The sequence below is a fragment of the Terrapene carolina genome, unplaced genomic scaffold (assembly GCF_002925995.2).
Source record: "Terrapene carolina triunguis isolate 2854851 unplaced genomic scaffold, T_m_triunguis-2.0 Scaffold85, whole genome shotgun sequence".
NCBI classification, from domain to species: domain Eukaryota; kingdom Metazoa; phylum Chordata; order Testudines; family Emydidae; genus Terrapene; species Terrapene triunguis.
In genome coordinates, this window is record NW_020664436.1 from 56,213,926 (window position 1) to 56,241,773 (window position 27,848).

At 38.7% G+C, this 27,848-nt stretch overlaps 1 protein-coding gene across 1 annotated transcript in view; it reads left to right on the forward strand.

Moving 5' to 3' along the window:
- PTPRK (protein tyrosine phosphatase receptor type K) overlaps positions 1–27,848 on the forward strand; it is a 564,673-nt gene that overhangs the window by 482,574 nt on the left and 54,251 nt on the right. The window contains exon 13 of the mRNA XM_026649826.2: positions 1,475–1,511. Within this exon, the coding sequence (XP_026505611.1) occupies positions 1,475–1,511 (37 nt within the window). The remainder of the gene's footprint in view (positions 1–1,474; positions 1,512–27,848) is intronic.

Below are 27,848 nucleotides of genomic sequence, written 5' to 3' on the forward strand. Positions count from 1 at the left end.
CTTCAGTTTGAGAGAGGCTGTGTGTGTTTGTGAAATGGTCTTCTCTGGTATGATGTAAAAGCTTGGGACAGATTTGGACTCACAGTTTTCATTAGTTTTGTTTCCAGTTGCTGGTATCTCTCAGTTTTACCACAACATACATGGAATGCAATTGTACACTGTGACCCTGACCCTGCAAAATATTTCACCACTTGCTTAACTTTAAATCAGTGGGATTACTGACATGCTTAAAATTAGGTGTGTGCAAAAGTGCTCTTCTGGGTTGGGGCCTACATTACACAATGGTTGCTGCAGAGAGTTTAAATGTCGATACATTAGCAATACCTAAGGAAGATGCTCCTTAGTTAAGGATATATTGACATTTCCAATATCAACCAGAGGAGCTTTTATCTGAGCTGAATAATGCCTCTTTATTGAAATACATCATATACATTTTTAGCTCAGGACCTCTCTTTTGAGGTTTTGGGGGGTGAGAGAGGAGTCAAGAAAAGAAAGAAGGAATCCTGAAGGCAATGACATAGATCCCAGCAAAGAAATGCTGCTTTGGGTGAAAAAAATACAGATATTGTTGGATTAAAATGGATTTAATCATTGTCTAATTACTTGTTAAAACAGACCTAAATGGCTTTAAGGGGCCAGTTACAGCCCATCACACAAACTTATATAACTTTTTCTTGTTTCTGATGTTAGCTTTAAAACATCATATTACACCTAAAGAGAGAGATTACACAAGAAGGCCAAGAAATTCAGTTAAGATTGAAACTGCCTCTTACCCAGTGTGCATAACCAATTCATTTCTCTGACATTTGAGTGATCTCATGCATTGCATGAACCACTGGTGGGGAAAAAAATAAATACAATTTGTGTGTGTATGTAAATAAAATATGTGCAAAGTTCTTTTGTGGTAAAATACCTATAAATCTAGAGCAGGGATCAGCACCCTTTGGCACGCGGCCCGCCAGGAAAATCTGCTGGTGGGCCGGGACGGTTTGTTTACCTGCAGCGTCTGCAGGTTCGGCCAATCGCAGCTCCCACTGGCCATGGTTCACCGTTCCAGGCCAATGGGAGCTGCGGGAAGTGGCGCAGGCCAAGGGATGTGCTGGCCACCGCTTCCCGCAGCCCCCATTGGCCTGGAACGGTGAACCACAGCCAGTGGGAGCTGCGATCGGCCGAACTTGCGGACGCTGCAGGTAAAAAAAAAAAAAACCATCCCGGCCCGCCAGCGCATTTCCCTGATGGGCTGTGTGCCAAAGGTTGCTGATCCCTGGTCTAGAGAGAGATTAGGAATTGGTTAACAATTTTACTGAGATTGCCACCTCTGTAGAGACAAAATTCGTTTACTCCTCAGTCTCCACTAATATTCCTAGAGCTCTTCACCAGCGTATGCAATCTATGGTACTAATACTGTTTGTGAAGTGGGAGAAATTGAAATACGCAATTGACTGTATTTTCTTTAATTTTCCCTCCTCAACAGGAAACTAAAACTCAGTGTGTTCGAATAGCTACGAAAGGTAAGAGGTTTTTCCCCCTCCAAGAAAAAGGGCTATTTTGCTTGCTTCAGACTTAATTAAATATGGTATTTTTGTTATGCAGTATTTGTACTTGTGCCCAGTGATATTGGCAGCAAAATATTTTGACTCACCTGGATGTCCTAACGTGTAATCGGTTGCCACTTCTTATGTTTTGGTGTTTTGCCAGGAGAATACTGTTCCAGGAGTAAGCAGAATTTAGACAAAATAAGTAAAGCTCTTTTCAGTAGTTTGTATTCTCCAGGGTCTTGTCCTTGTGAACAGCTGGAGAACTGGAAGAAGCTAGTCAGCATGGACTCAAGAGTTGAAAGTACACTTGTTTAAATCTGTCTGTCATGCTGACAGGTACTGGAGAGCTGGGTGTGTTTTTTTTTATTCAAATTGAGAGATGCTAGGAAATATACATAAATAAGAGCTCAGTGACTTGTGGATAGTCATAGGGGAGGGTTGATTTGAAGAAGGCTTTAATTTTTTTAATATCAAGTGATAGCCAAGTATGAGATTGAGTTGAGAGCTGCCAGAGTCAATCATATTGACCCCACACATGGCAGCATAATCATACAGTGCCCATTCAAGAAATTATTTCATCTTCAAATGAGGATTTAGAGTACATCTTATTAGTATCTCCTGCTCTGACTGTATTTATAACCACTCATTTCGGAGTTACGTGATTGTGTCAACAGCAGGGAGAGTGGTTTGCTAGATTCTAGCAGCGTAAACAATAAAGGATTCCGAATGCTGGAACAGAACTCCTTGAAAGCCTAGTGCTACTCAATGTTGATAAATGCAAAGTAATGCACACTGGAAAAAAAATAATCCCAACTATACTTATAAAATGATGGGGTCTAAATTAGCTGTTACCACTCAAGAAAGAGATCTTGGAGTCACTGTGGATAGTTCTCTGAAAACATCCACTCAGTGTGCAGCATCAGTCAAAAAGCGAACAGAATGTTGGGAATCCTTAAGAAAAGGATAGATGATAAGACAGAAAATACCATATTGCCTCTATATAAATTCATGGTACATCCACATCTTGAATACTGCGTGCAGATGTGGTCACCCCATCTCAAAAATTATATACTGGAATTGGAAAAGGTTCAGAAAAGGGCAACAAAAATTATTAGGCTTATGGAATGGCTTCCGTATGAGGAGAGATTAATAAGCCTGGGACTTTTCAGCTTGGAAGAGAGACGACTAAGGGGGGATATGATAGAGGTCTGGTGTGGAGAAAGTAAATTAAAGAAGTGTTATTTATTCCTTCACATAACACAAGAACTAGGGGTCACCAAATGAAATTAATAGGCAGCAGGTTTAAAACAAACAAAAGGCAGTATTTCTTCGTACAGCACACAATCAATCTGTGGAACTCTTTGCCAGAGGATATTGTGAAGGCCAAGACTATAACAAGGTTCAAAAAAGAACTGGACAAATTCATGGAGGATAGGTCCATCAATGGCTATTAGCCAGGATGTCCAGGGATGGTGTCCCTACCCTCTGTTTGCCAGAAGCTGGGAATGAGAGACAGGGCATGGATCACTTGATGATTATCTGTTCTGTTCATTCCCTCTGGGGCACCTGGCACTGGCCACTGTTGGAAGACAGGATACTGGGCAAGAGAGACCTTTGAACTGACCCGGTATGGCCGTTCTTATGTACTTCTGTTGTGTTTATTTGCATCACACAATGACGTACAACAGTAAATCAACTTTGGGTCTGAACAAATGGGCAGGTTCAATTTACAGTAGCATTTTTCCATCACTTCAATGATTGGTTCAGTTAAAAGCTGGTGGTGTGTTTACCTCTTATTATGTAGAATCCACAAAATGTTTTCTCCAGAACATAGAAAGGAACACGTACTTCTCAAGATAAATTAGTATAATATTTTCTTCAAATGAATTAAGATAATAAAAGTAGGGAAGTTAAATGATGAGCTAAGTCTTCTGCAAAAAATAAATCAGTGTTAGCTTTCTTTTGTTTACCTTACAAAATTAAATGTTTGAACTGAAATAAATTATTAGCATGAACAAATATTTATGTATCAATATGCATATATTGCTGTGATTTAGGCATGGGGAGATCTTTAAAAGGTTCTGAAGTATCCTAGAAAATTTCAGGAAGTGTTAAAAGGGGTAAACAGTCTCTTTCGTAATATATCACTACGGCTGTTCTAACACAATGTGGAATTGACTCAGTTGGGGGATGGCGTAGGGGAAGTGACATGGAAGATTTACCATCCCCTATCAGTCGATCTCACAGCAACATGCTCCAAAGCAAGATTTCCATCAGGTGGCTGCTAGTGTCACCTTGTCTCCTGTAATAAAAATCCAATGAGTGTGATAAAAATCACACTAGTATGATTATTGGCTGCATAACCATGGCTAAATCAAGTCCTCTTGGAGCACCAGTATTGCCAGCGATGTCAGCACTATACCCACTGAAAGTGCAACTAAAAGTAATATATTTTCCATCATTTTAAACTTCTCTCATGCTTTCTAGGGTAAAATCAATGATATAGTTAGAGGTCCATGAGAGGAAAATACTTTCACACTTAAAATATCATAACATGTATTTATATGTTTTAAATTTGCTAATATATCAGACTGTCTGAAACATATGGGTGAATAACTTGGTTAATCTCTTTAGTTTGTTTTAGCTCATAGCCCCCAGAGATGCTTATTCAACTTTTCCAACTAGAGTATTTTCTTTCACTGAAATGAATATTCACAGGGAAATCAGAAGTGTTTCACAGTGCCCAGTATGTTGTCAATAGAACCAGTGCATCCACTGTGAATTCAGTAAATTTGAACTAGATTTTGTTACAAAGGTTTGTGCAGCTCTTGGTGCTATCTCTTGTGACTTTAAGCAACCTGCAGGTAGCCAGTCAAATTGGGCCTTACTGCTGAACTTTGTGAAAAGGTTTTGTTTTTTTTAAATGACTTAAAAAAATCAATATAAAATCAAGGAACATTTCACCTACTTAAAGTTCAGGGTTCAAAGCAATGTTTCTGAAATGCAGTGAATGCAATCCGTTGTTACCTAATTCAAAGGACTGGTTGAAACTAATCTTCCTGTTTTGCCTTATGGACTATGTGGTCTGTCAGTTTACAGCTGTACTTTACACACCGTTGTTTTACAATATAGAGACGGGAGAAATATGGCTTCGTAATGCTAGCTATGTTGTACTCTGTTGTTTGAAGAAGTGCATATCCCTGAAAAATTTAATCTTTAATTAAACTTTCTTAGTGAAATTTATTCTAGTGACTAATTTTTTTGCTTGCCCATAATGTGATTCATATTAATATGTTGCATGCCGTGAATTTTGTTCAAAGGGTTTCCAGTGATGCACCATTCCTGTAACCATTGATTAAATCGTTTTCTGTATTGATAACAAACTAATAAGGGTCATTGAATTCAAATTGAAGTGTCTTCATTTTCCTATACTCAGAAAATATTTTGGACACATCATCTTACATTTCCTACATAACAAAATGAGGTGATTGGAGCATGAATTCCTCTACAAGATGTTGCCTAGTTGCCTCTAAAGCACCAAACTACCTTTGGTATATCTTGAAAAAAATGTTAGGGTAAGATGAGAGAGTTATTTAGTGGTTGCAGTATTGAAATATGTAAGATGAACGTCTTGAATTACATGGCGACTCTGACATTGTGACCCTGACCCCCTCTTCTGTCTTCTTTAATCCCATTACACTCACAGCCTCAGCATGAGTTCTCCCCATGACCTCACTGCATGCGTTGTCAACCTCACTCACAAGGAAAAGAGTTCTCAGTCATAGTAGTTTTCAGTAGTTTCTGGGTAGTAATATACACACAATCTCCAATTTCGGTCTTACAACTCCCTACCAAGTCACTAACCCGAAAAAAAAAGACAGTCTTGTAACTTTCTTAGCTGCAATGTAAATTTTTCAGGATACGAGGGAATAGTTTTCTTGATTAGGAAAGTGGAAGAGAAAGAAGAATATGTGTTACAATGTACATTTAATATCAGCAAGTTCTGCATGTAATTTGTAAAAGAGAATGAGCAAGTTACCAAAATTAATTTTGGGGGCAAATTTCAACTGTTACACAGCACTGAACATACTTATCACTGTATAAATGATACTTGAACCTGCTTAACCAAAATATTGACAAATGGATGAATAAAGGATGATTGATTGTACATACCTCAGCTGCAGAATCAGCCAAGCCCACTTAAAACTAAGTAGTATATTGTTACTGATCAGTCATATTTTGGATTTCCATACATTTTGATGTATGAATATGCAAAAATATGAAGTGAACTTTCACCAGCATGCTGTGTGACGGCATTTCATTTTACCGTTTTCAATAGTGTTGGCTGCAAAGGAAAGGAAACTAAATTAAAAGAGCCGGAGAAGAATGATACTTCAAATAATTTAGCATGTAAATAGACATTTAAGAAGACAAATGGGACAACTAACTGCCAATAGCCAGAAAATGGATGAGGCAATATGTTACAGATTGATTGTTAGTTATCAGGATGCCAAGTTTGACACTAATACTGGTATTTTGTCTAGCTTGTAAGTATTATAAAAATAGGGGGAAATCGTAAAATTAAATGAGGATAAAGCAACTATGGCAAGAAATAAATAGTGTGTAAGTGGTGGGACTGATAGTCCAGTCCCAAGAATAAATACAGTTCAGCTTTCATTTTTTTAAATATGAACTCTAACCCAAAAAATATTGCCTTTCAATTTCAGTTTGTGTTGCTAGTAGAGGCAACATTATTTGATCCCTTCATCTGTATGTGTGTTCACTTTGTGCAGATAGAAGAAAATGCCTTTTGAAATAACACATGCCTGGAAATAATTCATAAATAACAGAAAATGACTATTTAATCTGTTTTTAGAAATAAAGTCTGGGTGGAACATTTGAGCTCTAAGTGTGCATTTGGTCCACTGTGTCTAAAAGTTGTTATGCTGAATTCATTCCCGCTGCAACTGGGTCTCGATCCAAAGGCCACTGAAGTCAGTGGGAGTCCTGCCACTGATTTCAGTGTGCTTTGGATCCGTAGAGGCTATAAATGTGAATACACTGCAGTTGTATCCTTAAAATTGTGACTGATGGTATTTCTGATCTTAAATAAAAATGTGTAGGACTTGAAACTCTTCCTGTAGCAGTAAATACAAGTACTGAGTTACTGATTGATTCTCAGATATATGAATCTTTCTGATATTGAAGCTACATGCATATATAATAGATTCTAAAGCCAGAAGGGACCATTGTGATCATCTAGTCTGACCTCCTTTATAACATAGGCCATAGAATTTCCCTGAATTAATTCCTGTTTGAACTAGAGCATATTTAAAAAAAAATACAATCTTGATTTAAAAATTGCCTGTGATAGAGAATCCACCACAATTCTTGGTAAGTTGTTCCAATAGTCAGTTACCATGTCTGTTAAAAATTCATGCTTATTTGTAGTCTGAATTTGTCTTGTTTTAACTTCCAGCAATTGGATTTTGTTATACTTTTGACTGCTAGTTTGATTGTCTGCTAGATTATCAAATTATTGATACCCATGTAGATACTTACAGACACTGATCAAGTTACCCTTCAGTCTTCTCCTTGGTTATGTTAAACAATATCAAGCTTCTTTAGTCTCTCACTGTAGGGCAGGTTTTCCAGTCTTTTAATCATTCTTGTGTCACAACATCCTACTTGAATTGTGGATACAATTTTCCAGTAGTGGTGGCAGCAGTGCCAAATCCAGAAGTAATATAACCTCCCAACTTCTACTCAAGAACCCCCTATTTAAACATCCAGTTCTTCACACTGGCGTAGTTATTTTTACATCAATGCTCCTATAATGTTTGGGGGGGGAGGCACCATCGCTACGTGTGTTTGAGGTTTATGCAATGTCTAATAGTAGAAAACATTCAAACATTCCCTAATGTCATTCAAAATGTTTGAGAACAAAAGGAGATCACCTTAAGCTTTGTCACTTCAAGCACTTTTGCATGACATTTTTAAACTCATGCAGGGGAAAGTTTTACTGAGCTGTTGAGCCATCCAGAGGAGGAAATGGAATTTCAGAATGCCACCATCTTGGATTTTCCCTGTTCACATTTAAGATCATACCAGTAAACCATAACTAAAATTATTTTAACAGCAAGAAATATATGATCCACCTAGTTGAATGGACCAGTATGAAATAGCAGTAATTGTAATTAAAACAAGAGCCACTGCTCAGAAGCATTTTATGAGTTCCAGATGCAAGACCTGTAGTCCAGTCATGTCCATGTAAATGAGATTGGTATGAATACCCTGGGATCTACCAGCTTTCCAAATACTGATCTGAGTAAGGGATTTTTATTTCATTGATCCCAGTAGCTGTGGAGTTCATTAAATGGCCTGGGCATCTGAACCCGTCTGATATGCATAAATAACACTACTTTATTCAAATTGGTTTCAGAGGGAATAGTTGCCACACATTTAATTTTAGGAATGCTGATGGGCGAGCTGCGTTTGCCACTTGTTCATTACATGCTGGTCTTCGCAACTCAAGGATTCCTTTTAGGAATGTCAACAGTAAACTCTAAATTACCTAATACCTTTGATACTTGAAGTATTCCCTGAGGTGAGCAATGTGAAATCAAATTATTCTGATTTATACATCATATAATCACAAGCAATGAAGAGCAAGAGCCAGAAATCACCTTGCATGGTACTGTGGTGAAGATTACACTCTGCATTAGATTTGTTCCTATCTCTAATCCCCTTTATAAAACTGTCCATCAACTGAAGATGAGCTGTTTAATGTTGCCAGAGAGCACTGAGTGCTTTGTGTTCTGGAATGGTTATAAGCAAAAGTAATTCCAGGTTTTTTGTCCCTTCTCCCAGTGTTCAGAAAATGTGGGATTTATTATTGCATTTTTAAGCAGAACCCCCCATTTACTGCTTTTGGGTAAATCAGATTGCATTTTGAGTGAATCCAATAACTTTCTCAGGGAAATTTCATTTTAAACAAGATGCATAGTCAACTGCATCTTGCAGAGACACAAATTTCAATATTAAACTTGATTTGGTTTTGTACATATTAAACTTTTGAAGCACAAACCTAATGCTTGACTTCAATGCATTTTAAAAAAATCAACCCCTATACATTATGGATTACTGTATTTTGAGTCCAAATATCAATATTAGCTCTCCTTTATTTTCAAATGTTTTTTTAAACAAATTGTTAGGCAGTGTTTCACCTTTTCTATCTGCTTATAAACATTTTCACATTCTTAGGTGCTTTACCAGAACCAGAGAATAAGAATAAATAAAAGTAACACTACGGCACCATATTATGTTGTCCTGCACATTGACAATGGCCTACATAGGAGCTCTGGAGTTAAGAATGAACTTTTGGATTTTTTTTGCTACTCAGAGAAATGTAGCAACATTTTGGTAGTGTGCAATGGTTGGGTCCTGCAGGACTTTGTGATTGTAACACACGTGACTTTAACTGAGTGACTTATTTCTCTATTGCTTTAAGAGAAGCTACTTGCACTGGTGACTGTATAAGCAGTACGGGGAGAGGGGAGACAATGGAGATTTTGATGGTTGTAGGAAGGAAATGATCACTCTAGGATGAAGGTTTGATTAACTTTAGTTCTGGGTCTGGGCCCACCATGACAGGAAGGAAGCCACAGCTGCAAGGCTCAGAAATGTGCTAACATTAAGTTGTTTAAAATACTATACCTATGACAGCAGAAATGAGGATTTTCTAGCATGGATCAGACTGGGCACTGAATGTGCTACTTCCATTGGGTTCAACAGAGGTGAATACAGAGTCATAAATGTAAGAATTTAGACATTACAAAAAGTACCAGAGCTTCCTAGCTTCAGACTTTTCAGTGTGATAGGTAGCATTTGATTCCGTTAATGTAGACCTACTACTAAACTGATCTTTTGTTTCAGTATTGCCATTTGTTAGTACTTGTGAAAAGTGGTAAAAAAATAAAATGTCTGACATCATCTGTTCCCTCATCTTTCTTGTTTAATTCCCTTCCTTTACTCCCTCCCATTTTCTTTCAGCATTCCTTGCCTTTCTTTTTTTTTTCTTACATCCCTACCCTCTTTGCACCCTTGTCCATATCTCACTTTCAAAATATGGTGTTTCAAAGTGCTGAGAGAGTTAAGGGAGACATAAACCACGAGGTACGGTTTGCCTAGAATACAGATTTTTCATTTGTATCCCTTAACATTGAGCAGTGACAGAAAAAACATATTATTAGCTACTTCATCTCTGACTATTTTCCAGTAATCTTTGACATAGAGATTTCCTACTGGTTAGGGCCACTATTGTGAAATGGCTGCCATTTGTCCCATCTTGAAAAAATGTCTATGATTAATTCCTTTGGCATTTTAAAAATATATTAGGTAGTTGTTTCATAAGGGTATATGCTGACCACAGCATTTAAATAATGTACACCTTTTATGTATGTTTGGTGTTTAATTGTTTGCCTGATTGATTACATTAGGAAACATTTAGGCCTGGTCTACACTACACTTAGGTTGGTGTAAGGCAGCTTTTGTCGACCTGATTCTGTACGTGTCTACACTACAGGTTTGCTCCCATGGATGTAAGTTCCCCGCTACACTGACCTAATAAGTCCACCTCCATGAGACGCGTAGCGCATAGGTTGGTGTAGGTAGGGCTAGGTAGGGCTATGCAATCTCTGTGTAGATACTGCATTACTTATATCGCATGTCAGCACCACGCAGAGCTCACAGTTGTGAGCCCCGCTGACAGGTATTGACATCCTGGGCTGTGGGCTCTGTGTGGAGCCCTGCTACCAGGCAATCACAGCGCGGGCTGTAGGCTACACGCGGAGCTCACAGCTTCTGTCAGCACTCGGCACCAGGCTGTCAGCATCCAGCAGCGGGGCTCACAGTTCGGGCTGTCATTCCCCCACACTGCCCCACTTAAGTCAGTGAGGTGCTCCAGCAGAAGGAGGATAGTGTGGACATGAAAAGCCACAGTAGTTACTGCAGTGGCTGTACGTCGACCTCACATAGGTTGACTTAATTGTGTAGTGTAGACAAGGCCTCTGTTGAGCAAACCTCAGACTAAGCCTGTGTTTCATAATTTCTCAGTGTTTGTGAAACCTGAATATTCTGCCAGTTTTAAAGTGAGCAGATTGCATTCCATGGGAGTTTAACGAACCCTAGAAACACTGGTAATTCAAGACATTGTTACCATTATTTTGTAGATATGAAGAGATTCTCTGTTTAGTTATCTAACTTAATTCTTTAGAGTCTCTCACTTTCTGTCCTTGATAAAGTTCTAATACTGACTGGATTAGAATTTGACAGTTCTCCAAGATTTAGAAAGGCTGCTGGCTAGTTCCCCGTCTGTTTGCAGCTACTTGATCACCATGCTACCCAGGAGACAGAATTTCACATTTTAATCCTTCATAACTTTGCCTCCCCGCTGCCACTGGAGAGTATTACCACTGTTTGCTGAATTTTGAAGTGCTTGTGAAATGTATTGCATTGGATTGAGAGCCCTGAATACGGGAGTCCCCTATCTACAAAACAGGTCAAGCACAGGCAGTGATGGTCCAGGCATCTCCACCCTACCAATGTGTCTCAACCCTCACCTGGAAGGATAATCTTTGTGTGTCACAGTTCAGTTCATTCTTCACTCTCTTCCTCGCTCTTCTGTGGAAATTGCCAGCATGGGTGCCCGTTGTAATCATTCATTGTTCTTATCGACTCTTGTCCACTACGAAATGCTTCTGACAAGACCATATAACACCCATCAGATATTTAACTATCTGGGTTGGATCAAAATTGTGTCTCACAGCTGAAACAGAGACCTAGAAGTGAAAATCTTTTTTTGCTATTGCTAACATTTGAACTTTCAGTCCCTCACCATCCTGTGGTTGAAGATCATCAAAATGTAGGGCTGGAAGGGACCTCAAGAAAGCAACTAATCCAGCCTCCTGCACTGAGTGTGGACCCAGGAAATCTAGATCATCTTAGAAAGGTGTTTGTCTAGCCAATTCTTGAAAACCTCCAAGGAAAGGGATTCTACAGCGTTCCTTAGACTATTCCAATGCTTAACTATCCTTATAATTAAAGTTTTTCCTAATATCTAATCTAACTCTTCCTTGCTGGAGATTATGCCCATTACTTCTTGTCTACCTTCAGTGGACATGGAAGACTGTCACCAGGTTCTGCCCCGCTCTCCTCAGTCGTCTTTTCTCAAGACTAAACATGCCCAGTATTTTCAATCATTCCTCATAGTTCAGGTTTTCTAAACCTTTTATCATTTTTGTAAAGTTCTTTTGTTTAAAGTGTGGCACCCTGAACTGGGCACAGTACTGCAGCTGAGGCCTACCCAGTGCCAAGTAGAGTGGGACAATTACCTCCTGTTACTTACATATCACCCTCCTGTTAAAGAAAATAATATTAGCAGATTTTTTGCAGCTGCATCGCATTGTTGATTCATATTCAATTTATGATCCAAATCCTTTTCTGCAGTACTAGTGCCTAGCTTCATCAGTGATTACCTATTTTGTATTTGTGCATTTGATTTTTCCTTCCTAAGTGTAGTACTTTGCATTTATCATTATTGAATATCATCTTATTGATTTTAAACCAGTTCTCCAATTTCTCACAATTGTTTTGAATTCTAATCCTGTATTTCAAAATGCTAGCATCCCCTCCCAGCTTGGTGTCATTCACAGATTTTAGAAGCATACTTTCCACTCCATTATCCAAGTCACTAATGAAAATATTGAATAGTGCTAGACCTATCCACTAGGTGAGTAACCCTGTCAAAGAAGGAAATTAAGCTGGTTTGGAGTGATTTGTTCTTCACAAATTTATGTTCGCCATTACTTATAACCCTATTATCCTGTAGGTGCTTACAAATTGATTGTTTGATAATTTGTTCCAGTATCTTTCCAGGGATCAAAATTAGGCTGACTGATATATAATCTTCCCAAACCCTCTTTGTTCCCCTCTTTAAAGATATGTTTAAAGATATATTTGCCCTTTTCCAGTCCTCTGGGACTTCACCCCAGATTTGAGCAGATGATTGCTCATTATTGCAGCAGGCAGAATGTAAAATAAAATAGAGAGTTCTCATTTTGCCTTGTAAATGAATGCCACCACATTCACTGCATAAAAGTGGCTGGGAATTTGGTGATAATGAGATGGCAAATTGATTCTAGTAGGATAAGAAATGTGCATGTCCCGAGCATGAGAGCTGGTTATCTGGTTGCTATTATGGAGGGTTACTTGTTTGCTGTGAATGATCTCTGGAGAGACACATTCTTTAGCCAGATGAAATGGTGTTATTTAAATAAGTAAATTTCAAATGTGTTGTGGTTAATTGAAGTTTTCTTATAAGCTCAAAAAGCTAAACACATTTGTATATACAGTTGTAGAGTAATAAAGGTTTTCAACCTGTTACAATTCCATTGTTGAAGAAGGGGTGGATCTAGACAAGGGATCCGAACAGAACTTTTTAGAAGCTCTGGGCTTTATTGTAGTTTTGTCAAAGCACTGAAGTAGAGCAAGCTAAAAAAATCTAGTGTTTTCCCTGAAGTATAAGTCCTGTTGTAATGTATTTTGAGAAGCCAGTGCAGAGAACTGCTGTAGATATGAGTTTGATTAACTTAAACTCTTTGATTTGCCTTAAAAACAACAAACACATACACCTATGCGGATGGTTGCTCATAGGTTACAAACAATCCTCCTCATTCCTAGGACACGCATTTGATTTTATAAGTCCCTGGTAGCTTCACTGTTGGTCAGGAACCAGGATCTTGTATGTAAGTTTACTATATTGAACTCTGTTATTGATCCATTATCCTTTCAAACCAGTGTTAGGGTAAAGGTATCTGTGCTGAATTTTGGATAGAACTCGAAAACACTGAGCATCCTCTAGAAAGAAAGAACTGTGCTATCTTATTTATTTGTTTTTCTCAGGTTTTAGAATAATTAATGAGCGTCCATACACAGACTCATAGCATACAGCCAATTATTTAAAATTATAAAACCAAAATGCAATTCCATCAGCTCACCTTTCTACCAAGTAGCAGTACATTTACCACCCTCATACATTGGCCATACCTACCACTCATTAAAGCAAAACAAATAGGCACTGGAGTGTGCCCTGAAAGTCAGTAAATCTAGGCTATTTTGGACTAGGGTCAGGAGGGAATTCCAGAGTCCCAGAGTCCTTGTGGAGAATGCCCTGCCAGTTGCCCCCTTTCTACTATATCAAGGGAAAATCTAGCATCATTGTCTCTATGGACCACATAACGATGAAGAATTTTTATGACGAAATATCCAGCCTCTTTATTTTGAGTAGTTAACGTAACAAGTAATCCAATAATAACTTTATTCTTTAATTGCTCTTATCTGTGGTTCTGTATCTGGACTGTTTATTATGTAAGTTTCCTTTATTGTTAAAAATAAAATAGTAAAAATTAGTGATTTGGGGATATTCAAAAGATGATTATCCTGGCGCCTGATTTTTCTCTGTTTACCAGCATAAGAAGTACAGCATCAGGAGCTACTGAATAAGTTTATCACTCGACCCGTATACTTCAACTCTGTGTAGGAGGAAGCACCTCAAGAGGTTCAGTGTTCCAGCTCCAGTTCTTGGTGTGTCTACACAGATTGCCATCATAGGTGTCAATTGCTGCCAGTTGTGATGGTATTTTCTGAAACAGCCACTAGAAAATTAATTGAGGTGCATTTTTTCCCCACATAACTCATTGAATGGCCATTGGATGGTCATAACTTTTTGTCTCTGCAGAACTGGTTTGGATTCAAACTAACATCCTGGAGGTGAAAGACTTTTGCCATTACCAATACGCTTGGCTAGGAGGAAACTGCGTGTAGCAGAGTGCTGCAAGGCCCTCTTGGCTTCTGCCCCAGCTGTGCTGACAAAGTCACTCGGGGACCCTGGGGTTCAGTAACCACTGGTGCTGTTTATTTACAGGTTATGCTTCCACCACCGTTTCACCAGACACAGCCTGGGTTCTAGTGTCTGCACCCAAGAAGGAAGAGCTATTGCTCTGCTTCCGCTCCTCCTCCCGGCTTCTTTCCTTCCAGCCTTTTATATAACCCCAGGCTAATAGGGTGGGCAGCTGTCTCCCATTCACCAATTAGGTGCAGGTTTTCTCTAGCCAGCTCCAATTTACTCCCATTAATGGGAGCTGGCATGACAGAGGGCTGAGTCGCAGTTCTTGCCCAGCACCCTCTCTCACTATAATATAGTACTATGTTCTTATGTGTTATGCCATTTAAATTGTGCTATAACTTTTCTTCCTCAAGTGATAGGTTGCCCAGAAGTCCCTTACTTTTTTTTCTTCTCAACACCTAGTCTTTTTCTTTGATATTTATTGGCCATTAGAGTAGTTAGAACCAGCTTACAATATCTTGAGTTCTACTTGCAGAAGATTTTAACTATCAAATCACATGTAATAATTTTGAGATAGAAACAAGAGTGACAGATCACTAAAATATAGACACTGCATACATCAGAAATTTCTCTTCGCATTAACTTTGAACTTGGTCATTTTCTTGTAAAATGATTTTTTAAACTAACAACTGTGTTGTCAGTTAGAAGTTTTACTTACCTCACCATAGCACTAATTTTGAAAACCATATGCTCTTTATCGCCTTACTGGATGCCTAATGATGTTTTACAGCAAAGTGAGAAAAACGAGATATAATCATAATCAACACTGAAAAATGCAGCCATCAAATCATCGTGTAAACAAAAGTCAGATAGAATTTAGCCTGTGATGTGAACATTTCTGCAACTTATTTTCAACTTGGTTAAACATCTTTGAAGGCATGTTGCTGTTTTTCCATGGGAAATATAAAATATTAATGCACACTTTCATGTTTTGTTGTGACATTTCTCTCACTGTCTTTCCCAAAAGCATTGTGTTCTTTGTGGATGTTTTTGAACATTGTCCACTTTAAACATAGTTTCAAGTTTTCTGATGGGAGTTCTTTACTAAATAAATGGGTCTTGCTTCTATTGTGGTCTATATCATTCTTTCTTCTAATTATTCCTGAGTTATTTGCACAGTAGATCACCATTTTTTTCTGTGAACAAAATAGCTTGTCTATTTGACAGTGCACTCACAATATAGCTAATATTCTTACTTTATTTTCCGCAAGCAGCTGACAAATCAAGAAGTGGTAGGGATTTGAAGGTGCAAAATGTAGTTCTATTTCATAAGAGACTTGTTCTGAGCATAAGTCAGAAATCCCTGAGTTCTCTCCTCACTCTGACATGATCTTCTACCTCGGTGTTCGACAGCTCATTTAGGGCTAAAATCTTGTAAAGGGTCCTGAAGAATACAGGGGAAATGCACAGGCATTTGCACTTACACAGTGAGTACTATTATTGCAGATCCATGTACATACTAAGTATTTGCTTACAAAAAATAATTAGCTGTCAACATTTGTGCACTGTCCGGAGGCCGGCCTGCCTTTCTTAAAGTCTGGCCTTTCATCTGTCCACTCAGTTTTCCCATTTTTAAAATGTGGCTAAAAGTAAATTCTATGGGGATGAGTTGTAGAAAGCAGCATTTGTTATGCTCGAGGTAGACACACGGTGAAATGAGTCTGGAACAAAACCTCTAGAGATGCGCCCTCCAACATAGGGTTGAAAGGTGCTATCATAGAGATATTATAGATGCCTCAGACAAAAAGAACTATACAAGAACTTTTGAAGTGTTAATGAGAGTGGCCCATTTCAGACAGTTGACAAGAAGCTGTGAGTAACAGTAGGGGGATATTAGTATTGGGGAAATTAGGTTTAGGTTTTGTAATGACCCAACCACTCCCAGTCTTTATTCAGGCCTAATCTGATGGTGTCCAGTTTGCAAATTAATTCCAGTTCCGCAGTTTCACGTTGGAGTTGTTTTTTGAAATTTTTATCACTTCAAAAGTTATTTTTCCTCCCTTGGTATCCTGCTGTTAATTGAATTGTCTCGTTAGACTGACCTCACACTTGGTAAGGCAACTCACATCTTTTAATGTATTTATACCTGCTCCTGTATTTTCCGCTCCATGCATCTGATGAAGTGGGTTCTAGCCCACGAAAGCTTATACCCAAATAAATTTGTTAGTCTCTAAGGTGCTACAAGGACTCCTCGTTGTTTTTGCTGATACAAACTAACACAGCTACCACTCTGAGAGCTGCACAAGTTTGTAAGGGTGGTGGGTACAGGTTGAAACAAAGCACAAGGTGTTTGACCAGAAGAAGGTCTTCAAGCAGTTTGTGGCTAGAAAAGAGACGAGTAAATGACAATTTGTATGTTGAATTAAAAAAACATTCTGACAAAGATAGTCATAGTGAATTAATTTTAATGGTGGGGATGAATAAACCCAACCTAGAGAATGCCTTAAGATTGCTTTCATGATGCCTGAAGTTAGTATGATTAATGTAAATAATATTTTTTTCTTTCTCCTTTTAATGATCTCAGACTGTGCATGCACCTGCAGTTAAACTCAACCATGAGTAGAATCTGGATTACACACAACCTTGTGTATATTTCAGCCTTCATGGGTTTTTATCATAATACAAATGTATAAATCCTTAATGCTCTTAATGCCATCCATATGCTGTGCAAAAATCCTCAGAAATCTGTAAAAATGAAAATCAAGAAGATAGTTATGGGCTCAGAATGCTCAAAACAATCCTAAGCCATTCTAACAGCTAAAGATTTGTCAGCTGGATCCTAATACCCCTAAACCTCTAAAATAACAAATGCTGCCTTCTACAACTTCATCCCATTATATCTGGGCATCTTAAATCATTTTACCGGGGGGGGGAGGGGGGGAGAGAAAGCTCTACTTCTAAATTGAAAGCATAACTGTAGCATCTGCGCTATTGCCCCAAGTGCTATCATTATGTCCCGCAATCAGGAGAGCTTTTCTTAGATTTATGCTTCTGGGCATATGGACAACTAGAAGTCTTTGGAGATACTAAGGTTCTCTCTCATTATCATCCTTTTCTACAGTCTTTTGCTAGGAATGCTACTAGATTTTCCCTTTTACAGCATGTGTTCATTTGATGTTTACTTTAAGCTATTTTAGAAAGTGATGATAGGCAATCAAGACTAGACATCATATAAAAATATAGAAATCCTGTCTCCAGGGGAATAATGTGATTACTCACAACAATCCAATACACATACATATATATACACACTGTATATGCCAGTAAAACAAGATCCTGATAGCTGAGTCCTCAGCCTATGCAAAGACAACAATACATGTCTCAAGTTTTGTCATACATGTTTTTTTGCAGATAGGATCCCTCTCACTGTTACGGTACCAGTCAAAGGCAAACTCTTCTCACCCTCCTCAGGCAAAAATTTCCTCCTCCTGTTTAAACCTAAGAGCTTTACAATGTATAGGTCATTACTAGTCTTGAGACAACTGTGCCATTGGGAGTAAGGATTTCTGCTAGCTACTTTATCCTTTGTTGGCAGGCTTTTGTTAGGAAAGGATTGTTTTCTTCCTTTCATACCAGCCATTCACATCTCTGATTTTATATATTTTTTTCACATCCACTCAAAGTAAGCTAATGCACCAGCACAGCATTATAATGAATTTTCTGTTTGGTTAGATGAAACTTGGATTGTTATGACTAATCGAATTACTCCTCTGGAGACAGAATTTCTAAATAAAATGATGAGGTGAAGCGATTACAGTTGTAACCCTTCAGAGCATAAAAAGATGTTATGCTAATCCGCTGTGAATGGGCCGAATTAAAAAGGAGAGGGGAAAAAAGAATGCATTGGAAAAAAGAAGGGATATGAAAAGACCACTGTCTCATTTATTCCTCATCCATTCAAGCTCTGTTGCTATAGTAAAAAGTAGTGGTAAACTGGGCTGTTTTACCTTTCATGTCTGTCATTCAAATTAAGAGTTTTAACTGCCTGAATACAAACCCAGAGGGAATGAGAGAGAGCGGGTGTGGCAAAAAGAAGTGTATCTATGAGGGAGAATAAGTATATGTATTCTTTAAAGCTGCTAAACTTGGTGCACCTTACCTCTAGAGTTTAAAACAATTGGCCTGTCATATAAAAACAGCAGATGTACTGTAAGAGAGAAAACCAAAGCATTAAGATAACTAAAATTTAAACAAAAGCCAGCAGCAACAAAACAATGTTTTTACTACATGTATTTAAGGCCTTACTGTGAGAATCATGACACCTGGGTTATACTCCCATCTTTGTTGCAAACTTCTTGTGTGATCTTGGGTCGATCACCTAATGATTTTTGTGTTAAATGGGGATACCCTACTGCTGTACCTCAGATGTGTATTATGAGGCACAAGTTAACATTTATAGGGAGTTTTGAGATCTTCAGATGGAACGTGTTATGTTAGGGTAGAGTATAATTAATTACTACCCTCGTGGTAACTAGTTGAATACTGTGATGTCCTGTCCCTTTAAATGCTTGCACACTCTTCAGTCCAGGAGACATGAAGTCCAACAGGAGAGCAGAGAAATGGCAACTTTTCCAGGCAGTGTTGGTTTCCTTGCTATTTTCCCTTTTTCTGTTTTGCCCTTCTGTAGTTTCTCTTGCTTCTTTAAGTCCCATCCCATCTCCTCTTTAAACCCAAAACTTCTCTCCCCTCCCTCACCCTAAATCACTTCTCTCTCTCTCTCTCTCTCTCTCACCCTGAGGTGCTTTCTCTTTCTCTCCCTCACCTTGAGCTCCAAAGAAAAAATGAGGTGAGGATTCCTGGGGTAGCAGAAACAAGAGAACTTCAGTGGATGCTGGAAAAAGGTGCCATCTCCCCAAAACATGTGTGCACATTGTGGTCTCTGGGTTGTGCATTTTCATCCCATTCTCCCATTATTGGAGCCTTAGCATGTGTACATAGGAATCTGCTTTTGCCTGTTCTTTCATGCCTTCTCCATGTCTCTTCCTAGTTACTCTTGTCAGGTATATTTAATCCTGCCTCAGCACATGGATGATGGACCTCTTGAGGTCCCTTCCAGACTTACATTTTCTATGATTCAGTGAAAACAGGGGGAAGAGCAGGCAGGAATAGGTGAAAGCCAGACAGGAGGTGGAAGTAAAGGCATGCTTTTTAACCTAGCAATGGCCACAACAGCATCTTCTAGCAATCTAGTAAGATGAACTGTAGCCAAGCACTCAGGGCCAGATTTTTAATGATAATGAAGCACCTAAAGATGCAGATAGGTGCATAGTGAGATTTAAAAAAAATGTCTAGGAGCTGAACTTCGACTGATTTTCAGTTCCTCAGTTCCCACAGCTTCAATAATGTGTGGGATCTGAGTAGGATCATGGAAGATGGTGATGATATTTGAGAGAGACAAATTATTATGCTAGACGATGGGTGGGTCTTTAGGCACTGATGGAGAAGGCTTGCAACAATGTAAACAGGTTGCTAAAATTGGAAAGGATGTAATAGCTGGGTTGCATTCTGCAGTAGAAGACTGAGGGCTCTAAAGATACCTTCACACACACTTTGGGGCAGAGAGATTGATGGAGTTTGAATTAGGGCATTTTATATATTATGGTGATAGGCGAAATTATTTTAAATGGAATGTCACATGGGAATGACTGACATGAAATATTTTGGGGAACCTTTTGATATAATTTTGGCACCAATATATGGAGATATACCTATCTCATAGAACTGGAAGGGACCCTGAAAGGTCATTGAGTCTAGCCCCCTGCCTTCACTAGCAGGACCCAGTACTGATTTTGCTCCAGATCCCTAAATGGCCCCCTCAAGGATTGAGCTCACAACCCTGGGTTTAGCAGGCTAATGCTCAAACCACTGAGCTATCCCTCCCCCTAAAGAATGCATTGGAAAAAAAGGGGGATATGAAAAGACCACTGTGTCATTTATTCCTCATCCAAACTTACTTTTAACTGAGACTCAAGATAAAATGTGTACCTAGGTTTCCAAAAATGAAAGGCTTGTATAGGTCAACCTCCGTCCACCATTTGTACCTCCACGTTACCTTTTTTTTTTTTTTTTAATTAAACATTTGTTCCCTCTACAAAAGAGGTCTGAGATAATAGAACAATTGTTTCTTAAATGATTGGTGAATTAATAAGGACAGTGAAATTTGATAACTTATCCTTTACGTATTATATTCATTGTACTGTAAAAACAAATTAGTGTCATAAATAAACTTAGCATGAAAAGTCAAGATTTACATTTTCGTTTCTTATTTTTTTCCCCCTGCATTCTAGCCATCGTTCTATTGATAAATTATTAGTAGTTTCTTACATCTAGGAAGTTTGTATTTGCATGTTTTTCTAATTTTGAAGCAATTTATTTGAAATCTGCCTTATATGTTTTTATCTGTTCTGCAGGAACCAGATAGCATTTTTATTGAATCTGCCCTACAGTTATTTAACATAGCTAACTGACTTCTTTTCCCAGTCATTCCACCTTTCAAATTAATATATGGTGAGTTAGTGCTAGGTAAAGACTTCTGTTATTCATATTCAGTTGTCCTTCGTTTTCTTAAACATTTGATGTATGCATGCAGAGTCATAAAATCCCTTGTAGAGGCAATGAAATTCTAATCCCGTATTTCTGACAGCATTCTAGTGCAACAAGAGTAGTAGTTGTGGTTGCAGTGGATTACCCCAAATTTACTTTTAAGAATTACGGCTCTTCAATATTTAGTGGTCAAACAAAAAGAGAGTATCATATTTCTTATCCGTAATTAACAGATATAATTGCATTGCGTGATTAATACATTGAGGTTTCTGTAGATGATAACGGGGGCAAATTTTTCAATTTTAGATGCCTAAAGTTTGGCCCCTGGTTTTCAGAGGTGCTATGAGTTCTCAGAACATCACATCTGAAAACATGAATATCTCAAAACATATTTTGGTTGGTAAATAAAGATGTAGGAGACTAACTTTAGGCATCCAAGTTTGAAAATTTTCTCCATATCTTTTAAGAAAAATGAATCTGATTCATTGTGTTATGTATGGTAGATAAGATATCCTCTGTTGATTGACTAAGCTGAAGCCAGTGATATTGCTTCATTGATTAAAGTCACACCATCAGGTTTTCTGCATGTATTCCTTTCACTTTAAAGAGGAGAAGAGAAAAGTCATAGCTGGCTCTTTTCACTGAGCATGTCAGTGATGACTGCTCATAATGAAGCCTGACACTGTGGATTGTCCCTGTGTGTTTTCAACAGTAAATTACATGATAAATGAGGGGCAACTGAGCTGGGGCTCTACGTGTTTTCTTGAGTTCTGTGTCCCTGAAGAATTGAGTACATTTGTTCTCAATTTTAACTCTCTTAAAAACTTATGTTCAGTTTTTTGCAGAGATCAGTTTCTTGGTTCACTACAATATAAATATTTTTTACCACCTGATCAGTGAGGGCACTTGGCATTCTCTCAATTTAGTGACTTTTCTCCTCCAAATCAATCACGTTTTAATCAGATCACAACTGGTGGAAACCCTAAGCCCAGATTTAAAAGCGTAAAAGCCATTTGAATAATCTGCTTTGTCAGGAACCCAACACATATCATAATACAATATTCACATATTGTAGTTAGCTTCATTTCTTTTGGCTGCCCTATGGGTTTGAAGCTTTTGTTAAATATATAATTTCCTCTTTTGATGTAGTTGTTTTTCCTCTCTGGGAGGCTGGTTGAAAAAGTAGCAGCCCACAGCCCTTTCCAGAGCAGCTAATTTCATCTTTGAAACAAAAACAACTAAATGCTCCACTACTATGAGCACATGCAGCCAAAGTGTCCACAGATCCACTCACAAACTCATATCTGTTACTTCTGCATTCTGCACAACACAAGCCTACTCATAGTACAATCCTGATTGTCTTGTGTTATAACAAGCCTTTGTGCAGTAAATACTAATTCATCTTTACCTTCTATTAACAACAATATCTTAAAGTTCTATTGTCACTGAGGCCTGGTTTACACTAGAAAATTGTCAGCTTAACTATATCTTTCAGGCATATGAAAAATCCACACCTCTGAGCAGCATAATTAAGCCAATTTAACCCCCAGTGTAGATGGTGCTAGGTTGAAGGAAGAATTCTTCTGTCAACCTAGCTATCACCTCTTGGGATGGTGGATTACCTTCAGCGACGGGAGAACCCCTCCCGGTGTAGGTAGATACTGCAGTGTTGAAACTGTGCCACTGCAGCATTTCAAGTGTAGACAGACCCTCAGACTGTCTATTGAATCTGGTCTCTATCACTGTAGTATTTGAGGACTTTCCAAATAATTGAAATAACAGTCACTCTATCTTTTTCTTTCATCAGTGTGTAGATAAAATAGCTCAATTAGTTTTTAGGATTTAGGTTTTAGGATATCCCTTGGGGCAGTGGTTCTCAATAAGGGGTCCAGGGCCCCCTGGTGGGCCGCGAGCAGGTTTCAGGGGGTCCTCCAAGCATAGCTAGCGTTAGACTCGCTGGGGCCCACGACAGAAAGCCAAATCCCCACCATCTGGGGCTGAAGCCTGGGGCCCTGAGCCCAGCCACTTGGGGCTGAAGCCAAATCCTGAGCAACTTAACTTCATGGAGGGCCCTGTGGCATGGGGGCCCCAGGCAATTGCCCTGCTTGCTACCCCTTAACACTGGCCCAGACTTTTATATACAGAAAAACAGTTGTTGTGGCACAGGTGGGCCATGGAGTGTTTATAGCATGTTGAGGGGGTCTGAGAAAGAAAAAAGTTGAGAACCCCTGTCTTGGGGAAAGGGTGTATGTGTGCGAAAAAACATAAGAGAAAGTAAAGTCAGAGGATGAGTGTTGCAGTTCGTTCAGAAAGTGGCTAGGTCCCTGGACATTCTTATTTCTTGCAATAGCTTAGGTCCAACCCCTGAGTTCTGCCTTCTCCTGTTGGTTGGCAGTTTCATTGGTTCAATGAAACCTAACTATCATGGGTGGTCGTGAGCATGGAGAGAGGCAATCTCTCAGCTGCCGTGGAATGTTTTGAATATCAAGACAGAGATTTTGAACTGGACTCTAATCAATAGGGAATCAGTGCAGAAGGGAGGACTGAAGTGATGTTTCATGGCAACCTTTGTTGCTAAGCAGACAGGCTATTGTGTTTTGCACAAGCTGGAGGTTTTCTTTAGGGCATGTGGTTTCATTCCTATATATAAATGGCAGGAAACAAGCATGAAGGTCACCATGACCAGATTTGTGTCTGATTAGACACCACTCAATCTTTCAGCCAGTCACAGATGTAAGTAGGTTGGGTTTTTTTTAATTTGGGCATCTAATAGTCCTAAGGAGTGCAAAAAGACCCCAAGACTGTGGACCAATTTAACAATCTGACAGCAGATACTCTCAAGAGCAGAGGATGTTATAGAGGAAGAAAGTTCTTCAGAGCTGTTCCCTCCTCCTGCCAATACCTCCTCAGACTTGCCTAGATTCACCTCTAGCCAGCTGCTCTTATTCCAGGTGCTTATTTTGGCTAGGCTGTTGAGTTTGATATAAAGGAGATGTACAGCTGAGTGTCATTTGCTACCTGTGGTCAAATCACAGCCTATGTTGTTTCACCAGCAGTGGGAGAGGACAAGGCCTTGAAGGACTCTACGAAAATGCTTACGGTTGTAGGTGGAGGAATAGATACCGATAGCAGAATTTTGAGTTGTCTCTGAGAGAGAGAGAGAGAGAAGACCTGAGCTATTTTAGAGTGTTTCCATTAACCCCTGCAATTTGTTGGAGACTGAAGAAGAGCATGGGCATCAGAAGTACCAAATCTTGCAGAAAAATTCTGAAGGATGTACTTGCCTTGTCAGGACAAAAGATGAGATGAGAAGGTCATTCATTAGAGCACAGTCAACTAAAAACATTAAAAAAATTAGGCCCCCAAAATCATGAGACGTTTAAAATATTAAATTGTGGATTCTTTGGATCTCTGAGTTTTTGAGCCTGTAGGTTTGCTGTTGTCAAGCTTTTCTCTACAGCCATGAGGGTGAGAAATTTGAGGTTTTGAACGAAAGCCAAGATTCTCATGTAATCATATGAATCCTTGAGTTGAGCCTTTCAGAAAAACACCAAATATCACAAGACTCATGATAAAATCCCATGAGTTGGCAACACAGAGCAACAAATGCTTTGTCAGTACTATATCCTGTCTTGTAGCTGGACTGGGAAGGATCCAGGATACTGACAGCTGGTTTTGAAGACTGATTTTTGCTAGCTTCTTTGTTTAGCTTGTTTAGGAGGTTAGGCACTGAGTGGCAATTACAGGTCCCTGAGCCTAACATCAGCATGGGGGCAAATTGGTAGAAACTATAATGAAGAACAGAATTATCAGACATATAGATGAACATTATTTGTTGGGGAAAAGTCAACACAGCTTTTGTAAAGGGAAATCATGCCAAACCAATCTACTAGAATTCTCTGAAGGTGTCATCAAGCATGTGGACAAAGGTGATCCAATTATGCTTGTATTTTCAGAAAGCCTTTGACAGGTCTGTCACCAAAGGCTCTTAAGGAAACTAAGTGGTCATGGGATAATAGGGAAGGTTGTGACTTGGATCAGTATTGGGTTAAAAGATAGGAAACAAAGGGTAGGAATAAATGGTCAGTTTTCACAATGGACAGAAATAAACAGTGGTGTCTCCCAAGGATCTGTACTGGAACCTCTGCTGTTCAGCTTATTCATTAATGATCTGGAAAAGGACTGAACAGTAAAGTGGCAAAGGTTGCAGGTGATAACATTATTTAAGATAGTTAAGTCCAAAGCTGATTGTGAAAAGTTACAGGGGGAATCTCACAAAACTGGGTTACTGGGCAACAAAATGGCAGATAAAATTCAGTGTTGATAAATTAAAATAAATGGACATTGGAAAAAATAATCTCAACTACACATATATAAAGAAGGGTTCTAAATTAGCTGTTGCAACTCAAGAAAGAGATCTTAGAGTTATCATGAATAGTACTCTGAAAACATCAGCTCAATGCACAGCAGCAGTCAGAATGGTTAACAGAATGTTAGGAACTATTAGGGAAAGGATAGAAAAGACAGAAAATACCATAGTGCCACTATATAAATCCGTGGTGCGTCCACATCTTGAATACGGCATCCAGTTCTGGTCGCCTCATCTCAAAAAGTATATATTGGAATTGGAAAAGATTCAGAGAAGGGCAACAAAGATGATCAAGGGTATGGAACAGCTTCCATATGAGGAAAGACTAGAATGACTGGGACTGTTCAACTTAGAAAAGAGATGATTATGGGGGGATATGTCTTTATGGCAGAAGAGAGGTTATCTGGCTTTACTTCCTTCCATGAAATTACATAGCTCTATTACAGATTTGGAACACCGAGTTCAAGGTATTCCTTGCTGCCAGTAAATTCTTGCTTGTAATTTTTATAGGTGTTTAAATTGGTTGAAGTTATCCAATGAATATTACTTTCCGTAAAAATGGCAAAATGCAGCTGCATGCCTTTGACAGTAATAACATTTATTTTCTGTGTACTGTGTGCTCCTCTATATGAACAACAGAGATGATTAAAATGTATTTCTGTGGTAAAACAATTAAACATCTTCTATGGCATAATACATCATTTTCCTCTGAGGTGGAATGACACTGAAACAGTTTCTGTTGTGTATGTCATGTACGAAGTGTTGCTTTTGTAATAAAGAATGTGTCATCCCCTATTTTCAGGGGTTTGAATACCAACTGTCAGTGTTAGTTTTTGGGGTGATAAGTGATGTATAAGGCATTTCTAATGCCGGGGGGGGGGATTTTACACACTATTATTTTTTTAAAAATTGTGGCTGAATTGAAATTGTTAACATTCCCTTTTTATTTACAAGTGAATTTTTAAGATTGCTATTCCTTTAGTTAAACAGCTTTGTTTTTCAGATCACAGTCTGACAGGTGATTATTTCATAATGTGCTCTAATTGCCCAGATTTCTTTTCTGAAAGGTTAAAAGCATGGCTTTATTTCAAAAGGATTTACTGCACCCATTGTACATTTTTTCATCAGAAATGTCATAATAATTTGAACTTGTGGCCCTACTATCTAAGGGCAACATTAGCAATGACCTAGCTGACTGTAACAGTCTGTAAGGTCACTGATATGCAAACTGATGAGTTGTAGAAGCTTGAGACCTGATGGCTCATAATGGCTTCAAAAGACAATTATGTCTAGCAACTTGCTTGTTAAGAAGCCCAGGATGAAACCATTGCAGGAGAGTCCACGTTTTGACTTGGGAGATAATAATATGGATGCTACAAAAGTGCATAATTCTATATTTACACAGTAGATCTTTAATTATTCCTTTCTGAGAGCTGTTCATTTACATTGTCGGTGCTCATCTTAATATAACTTTTTTTTTTTTTTTTTTTTTTTACTATTATCAAACCCTGCTTTCAGAAGCAGAATGTGAATTTGACTGGTGTAGTGCACATCTATAAAAGTGGGATTTGTATCACTCTTTGGGTCTGTACTAATGAATGAGCTCCACATAATTGCACTCAAGAACCTGTTATCTGAAAGTATGCTTTTAAAGCCACAAAAGCTATAGTGAGCCTGATTCTGCACACACTTTGCATACAGAATTTCCCTTATTTTCGATGGGAGTTCCACTTGGAGTTCTTAAACAAGAAGAGCCCTGACATCATGAAACAAGTGTCTAATGTTTCTATCCAGCTCTCACTATTTTTATCATGAGTCTCATGATATTTAGTGATTTTCTTAATACCTCAGCTTCTGAGTCCAGTGAATATGTGAATCTCCATTTTCTTTTTTTTTCTTTTTTCTTTTTAAATAAATAAGTCTCTTGCTCTTGTGGTTGGGGAGAAAAGATTGAAAATGTGATCTGAATGTATTCTAAATGCTCAATGAACAAAGGGCAAATAAAAAGAACCCCAAGGGTAATATATTTTTAATCTCATGATCTTTGGGGACCTGACTCACAAGTTTTGCTTGCTTGGGGTTGGCAGTGTAGATCCATGGAACGCACTTCGACTGGATAAGCCCTACTGCAGTGTAAAATGTTGCTCGTTGAAACCCTACTAGGCATGAGAATTCCCAAGCAAAGTGTAAATCTGGCAGTGCCTGGTGACATGTTAGTATCCAGAATGTCTCCAAGCCTTTTCACAGCATGCTGCTTTTTCCTAGTGATAAAAGGTTATATTAGGGTGCTCACACCTTCCTATACAGTATACTTTGTGCGATGGAATTGCAGAAACCTAACTCCACATTTAGCTGTTTTATTCAAAAACACTGTAGAGGCTGAACTGGAAGCTGACAGAGTCCCTCTGAGGCCTGGGGCGGGGAGGGGAGATGA